Raw genomic sequence first — 6,094 nt, 5'->3', positions numbered from 1 at the left:
AATCACAACGCTATAAATGCTTCACCCACGTACTAAAAATACAAATAATCGCCAACAGAACCTAAACACCTGACCTAACCTATCCTATGCCTATATATACACAATATGCTAATATATTATAATATTAATTTATACTTGAGAAAATTCCAGTTTTGAATGAACAGCATGTTAAAATTTATGAATGCGTCTGTGGGGTTGACCGCTGAATGTAATGGACTTGAGTCGAGGACGGGTTGGTTAGCTGACGATTTCTGTTCGAATCGCTACTCCGTAAATGGTTCACGCATGTACTTTAAATACTAATAACCGTCAAGAGAACCCAATCTAACCGAGCCTATGCCTAACTATACCTAGAAATTTTATAATTAATAATACTAATTTATATATGAGAACAAATAATATTTATTATTTTTAAATCAATACGTTAAAATTTATGAATGCGTCGTAGGTGACGACCGGCGATTGAACGAACTGACGTGAGAACAGGTCGCCTGGTACTAGGCACAGTTTGAGGTTCGCGTTACTGGCTGGTGGACTACGTCTTGCGTTGTGTTCCTCCTTTAAGGCGTTCTCGAATAGCTAAAGTAAGTTGAAGTGGTTCTCACAACGTGTGTCATACGGCTGTTTACAACCTGTTCTCTAATTTATTATTGTTTATTGGAACATGGTTCATCACTGAGGTTGTGTTCCGGCGGTACACTGTAATGACTATTTGATTAGTAAACTTCTGCCCCGGTACGTGATGTGGTTTTCAAAGTTCAGCCACATAACATGACTAGTTCACTAATGTCCCTTGTGTTGAAGGGTATTACTTCATTAAAATTTCTGATGGGGGGTTTACCTACCGGCCCGTCGACAGACTAAATACTCTACACGTATCTGTTGCAAAAGTAACTAAAGGCATATAGTGGGAACTGACAGTTTGTGTTGGCCCGTATTAAACCTGAAAATATACCCCAATTCTGTTGTAGACATTAAAGTATTTTCACGGCCTACGAATATTGCTGGCAAATCTTACTTTATCAGAAATATCAGGTTGACTAAGAGTATGAAATAAGAGTGAAATTAAGAAAATTGAGGAATAGACAAAAATGAGTAAATGGCATTGAACTGTCACGGATGATTCATTGACAATTTGGTTCTGTAAATAAATTCTTTTATTGAAATATTAATAATTACCTTGATCCAGGTAGCCCAGTGACTGATGCAGTGAACCTAAGTAGTACATAATTCTTGCAGTTTCTTGTAGACGTGTGAGTCTTGACCATCTCTAAAATGTGTAAAAATATATTTTCATTTTAGAGTATTTAGTCGCTAAAAAAATTAACTGTATTGCGAAATCTGAATCTGGTGTTGTATGCAAGAGGTCGCGAATTTTACTCTACATCTATATAAATAAAAATGTGTGTTTAAAATCGCTAGTCTCCGAAAGCTCTTCACCGATTACTTTGAAATTGTGAGAACTTTCATTCGCATAAGAGCTTGTTTATATACATGCTTTATACATGCTACACCGGTGACGGGTAAAAACTTGCTTTTTTCCTAAACGGCACCATCCGTTGCATGTAAAAGCAACATACGCTATTCTAAATGTTAAGATTCCATTTCAATGTTTCAAATTGCATTGATAAATAGAATTTTCATAAATTTCTAATTATCTTCACTTTGTTTTTTAATTTTGCATTGCGTTGTTAAGAGCTGGTTTTGTTTACTATACTGTTCATTTTGAGCAATTTTTTTCATTTCGTTTTCTTACTGTTAGTTTTATTTTTCAGTGATGGGAACATCAGATCATTTGGAAAGGCATCGGACGAGGGAGTGGGGAATTTGTAGGGAGGACGAGGGGACTGGGAATGGTTGGAAGGACGAGGGAAGAATGGTGGGGAGGACAGGGGAGGGTTGCTGTGGCTTAGGAGCGCATGCCTCGGGAACGCGTGGCCGGGTACAGTTCTATATATAAATTTAATGTTATTTTATTTTTAAACTAAAAATTTAATTGACGACCATAATTTTAATTTTAATATTAAATTGCTTAAATTTGTTTGAAACGTACTTTAGATTTTCATGGTGATACGAAAGTTGCCTCTAATATATTAATCGCATTATAGACCCCATACAGTCGTTTCGGTAATTTAATTAAAAAATAAGGTGGGTAGCAAATTTGGGAGAGGTAATAGACAAGGGGTTCATCGGTGGAAAGGCTGGAAAAGATGGTTGCTTTTGCATGTATATCAATATGAGTCTGCCTGTTAGAGGAAAAGGGAGATGGGAAGGACGAGGGCGGGATTAGGATCCATAACCTTTACCAGCTACCCTCGTAGTACATCATGAAATAATAGTTGTGCTGTTGACTTTATGTAATACTTCTTAATGAAGGGTGATTTCAATGTGTAATGATTATCGCACAGAAGCCGAAAGATCGCGAAAACTTGGTGCTAAAATATTAACGATGTATGTTTGACAGTGGCTTATGCAGGAGGCGAGGGCGCTGCCAAACCGCAGTACAACATCAGGGAGGATCATGTGAAGGAGGCCCTGAAGGCGGACAAGGGCAGCGAGGCCGTACTAAACTTCTGGCAAATTAAAGACCTTGCTGAAAAGGGCGACAACTTTTCTTCTTCAGTTACCAGCGTCAAAGTCCGGTTCTCCTTGATGGGGGAGACAAGCAAAGTGTCTTATGTGGTAAAAATATGCCCTCCAAGATCTAAAATGGCCCAAGTGGCAGAGTTTCCTTTAAAAATGATGAAGAAAGAAAATGAGTTTTTTCAGGAAATCCTTCCGAAACTCAACTCAGAGCTGACTTCCTTGGGGCACCATAACTTGAGAATGCCAAAGTGGTTCTACACATCATTAGAAGAGAACAAAGAGATGATCTTCTTAGAGGACCTCAGAGATCTGGGCTTTGAAGTGTTTAAAGACTGCAAGGTGGGCCTCGATGAGGCCCATACAAAACTGGTCCTGCAGGAGCTGGCCCGACTCCACGCTGCCTCTCTGCTGCTGAAAGCAAAGATGCAAATCTTGCATGAAGAACCTGACAGCGAGAAAGGCCTGGCTCTTGCTTTCAAGTACATTAATGAAGACTGGACCACTTTAAAGGAAGACGAAGAGGCGGAGCAGAATTCTAAGTGCTCGGTAAGTCTAGTGGAGGCGGAGGCCTTTTTGGCCAAAGATGGCGGCTGCGAGGTGGCGAGGCGATGGTTGGATATGCACAAGAACAAGCCCCTTGATCTTGTAAAGAGCTTTCTGGTCAGACAAACTAAGTTTGATGTAATATGTCATGGCGACTGCTGGGTTAACAACCTACAATTCAGGTAGGCAAAGTTTTAGTTCATCCTACACTTTGTAGATGTATTTTGACTTTAAATTTTGAGAATTAAACTTGTAAGAGACTAATGCACTTCATTTTACGGCATGGTTCCGAACATATTCTTACAATGAGGTGTACAAACTTGTTCTACTGTCACTAGCTAGTTTTACTTCATAATTCCAGGTACAATGAAGATGGAGAGCCGGTTGAAGTGATGCTCCTTGACCTCCAACTGAACCGTCTGGCTTCCCCAGCCACCGACATAAACTACCTCCTCTACACCAGTCTTCACGGCGACAACAGGAAGACCAACTGGCGGGACTACCTCTCCTCCTACTACGACACCTTTAGAGGTGTGATGGAGTCCGGAGGTTTGGGCATGCTTTTCACCCTGGAAGAGCTCCATCAAGAGTACAGGAGCAAGATGGAGTACGGTATGCTGTATGGGTCCATGACGGTGGCGTTGTTGATGAGGGAGAGCCCCAGTTCCCCGGGCTGGATGGGGGGAAGTAAACATTTTCAAACTCGGTTCCTCGCTTTGTATGGTGAACTAATTGAGCAAGAGCGATAACGTCTTTAGTGTTGCCCAGTGAAGAAATCGCACGGAATTTACTTGCACCTAATGAATTCGGCCTTGTAGCTGCCTGTGGCAATGTGTGGACACGGATCCTGAAATATCAGTGCCTATGAAGAACCCTTTGCTCCAGGACCTGCCAAAAGTGTATTTAGGTAGTAATTAGTTACGTTAATAGAGTACCAAATGACATGATCAACTTGACAATCTGAGATCTAAAGTCATCTTGTGTATATAAACCTAATAACAAAATATTTACTGTCAATGTCACTTGTTCAGAAGGTACTAGATTCCCCCCACTGTTCTTTTATGCCAAATGTTAAATCAATAAACGGGGAATGTTGCAATTACAAAATTAATAGAAAGTTTTATTATACTAAAGTCAGTTGCCTCAACATTTATAGTTAAACATTATCAAATTGAGAAATTGGTCTTCACAGTATGAGGGGCTTAAAACATGGCTCCTGTTACGTCCTCGCTCGTCTAATGTCTTGACAACTTGTCTGGACAAATATTTTGGACCAGGCAAATAAATGCTCTAAATGGGAACTGTGCAGTGACCTCGGTCCTACCTGCTGCTGCTGCTGCTGCTGCTGCTGCCGCCGCCAGTATTGTATGTGGTAAAGATGGTCCAGGTTGTATATAATTGGTCAGTTTCACGGAGAAGGGATGAATTTTGGGCAAGACATTGTCACTGTTAATATTAGCATTTAATTTACAGTAATAACAAATCTACTTTCTTTTTTTAAACTAAAAGTTGTAGAGCATTATTTTAAAGAACTTTGAACTTGATGTTTGACTGTTGCAATTACTGCTCACTGGTGTAGACATTAATGCACAAATTACAGCTTGCCAAAAGTGATTAAGTAACAGTTAAGATTAACTCCCCAACATAGTGCGGGGGATGTAGGATCAACACAAATGTTATGCCAATGACAGCCAATTTACACTTGCATACCATATAATATTAAATGCTACTTCAGATATGTTGACGGGATATTTATAGACGGAACACTATTTTAATATAAATAGTGCTGAACTCTGTACTTGTTAGAGTTTAGTACCTTACTCTGCTGTTGAGCTTGATGTATTTAATGACCACAAATAAACAATCGGTTGTGCTTGCCACTTACCAAACAACTTCTTGCTAAATCATTTCAGGCATATTATATACTGCACATAAAAATTTGGATCTGTACAACCCTCAGTAATGTAAATCAAATAGATTTTGAAAGTAAATGTCACGAACAAATCGACAAGGGCCGTGACGAGGATTCGAACCTACGTCAGAGATCCCAGACGCTGCCTTGACAACTCCTCGTGCATGGTGGAGTTGTGTAAAACCCTGGTCTGTGTCTCTGAGAGGCTGCAGGATCCAATCAAGTTCAGTAGAACTTTGGTATTTTTTTTTTTCTTACGGTGTCGTAGCTCAAGAGATTAAGGCTGCGTCTGGCATGATCTCGGACTTGGGTTCAAATCCTCGTCACGGCCCTTGTGGTTCATTGATACATCACGCTATTGTGATTTGTGTGTAAATGTCACTAGCTTAGTCTGGTGCTTTCGTTCCCGTATATTTCGCTTCAACTGGGTAAATGAATACTGCACATACCTTCGTCTATCGAAGGCGGAATATAACCAACAATTTAATGAAGTTTAAGACGCTCTGTTATAATCAAAGGTCATTTGCGCATCTAGAACGACACTGTGGAGTTTTCTGTGAAGGACTGTGTGAAGTCTGTGGAGAAAATAAATTTGAATATTGCTGGGGAGGGGTGAAGGCGGCGGATATTTAAAAAAATTTGGAACAAAACAGTGTAGCGGACGAGCAATGAGTTATCATACCATGGCTACACACTACGTAAAGCTAAACATACATCTTGCACATCTATATGGCAAGTAGACGCCTAATTTCACAACCTGCTTCATCTTGGACTATTGTACCCCCTCCCCGCTCAGCTCGTTGTCGCCGTGTGGGGGCATAGTGGGCGGCTGCCGGAGAGTGATGCTCCTTGGGACAGTCCTCTGCCCTTTTCTAGCCTTGTGCTCCTGCTGCCGTCCTCTCCAATTCTGCTGGGCATCTTTTCCTTTTCCTTCTGTTTCGTTTTTCTCCCCCCTCTTCTCCTATCTGCTTGCCGTTTCCTGCCGACCTTTTGCTCGTTCTGGTTCTTCCCTTGGACTTCTTCTACTTTGACGCCCGGGTGCTTGAGGAGGCA

The 6,094-nt window shown here is 40.7% G+C and overlaps 1 protein-coding gene across 1 annotated transcript; it reads left to right on the top strand.

Annotated features, from left to right (window-relative positions):
• Window positions 1-433: 433 nt before the first annotated feature.
• Window positions 434-4,246, top strand: LOC123746826 (uncharacterized). The gene is made up of 3 exons (XM_045728615.2): window positions 434-584; window positions 2,465-3,311; window positions 3,491-4,246. Coding segments are annotated over exons 1-3 (1,236 nt in total). The 5' UTR covers window positions 434-583; the 3' UTR covers window positions 3,879-4,246.
• Window positions 4,247-6,094: the final 1,848 nt, after the last annotated feature.

Source organism: Procambarus clarkii, chromosome 93, assembly GCF_040958095.1.
Source record: "Procambarus clarkii isolate CNS0578487 chromosome 93, FALCON_Pclarkii_2.0, whole genome shotgun sequence".
NCBI classification, from domain to species: Eukaryota; Metazoa; Arthropoda; class Malacostraca; order Decapoda; family Cambaridae; genus Procambarus; species Procambarus clarkii.
Note: the sequence above shows the minus strand (reverse complement) of the source record. Positions and strands in the feature narration are given on the sequence as shown.

Bases quoted from the DNA above. Each gene is read 5' to 3' on its own strand.
- LOC123746826 (XM_045728615.2), top strand. The intron at 3,312-3,490 runs GTAGGCAAAGTT...TCATAATTCCAG, and splicing joins GTTAACAACCTACAATTCAG to GTACAATGAAGATGGAGAGC.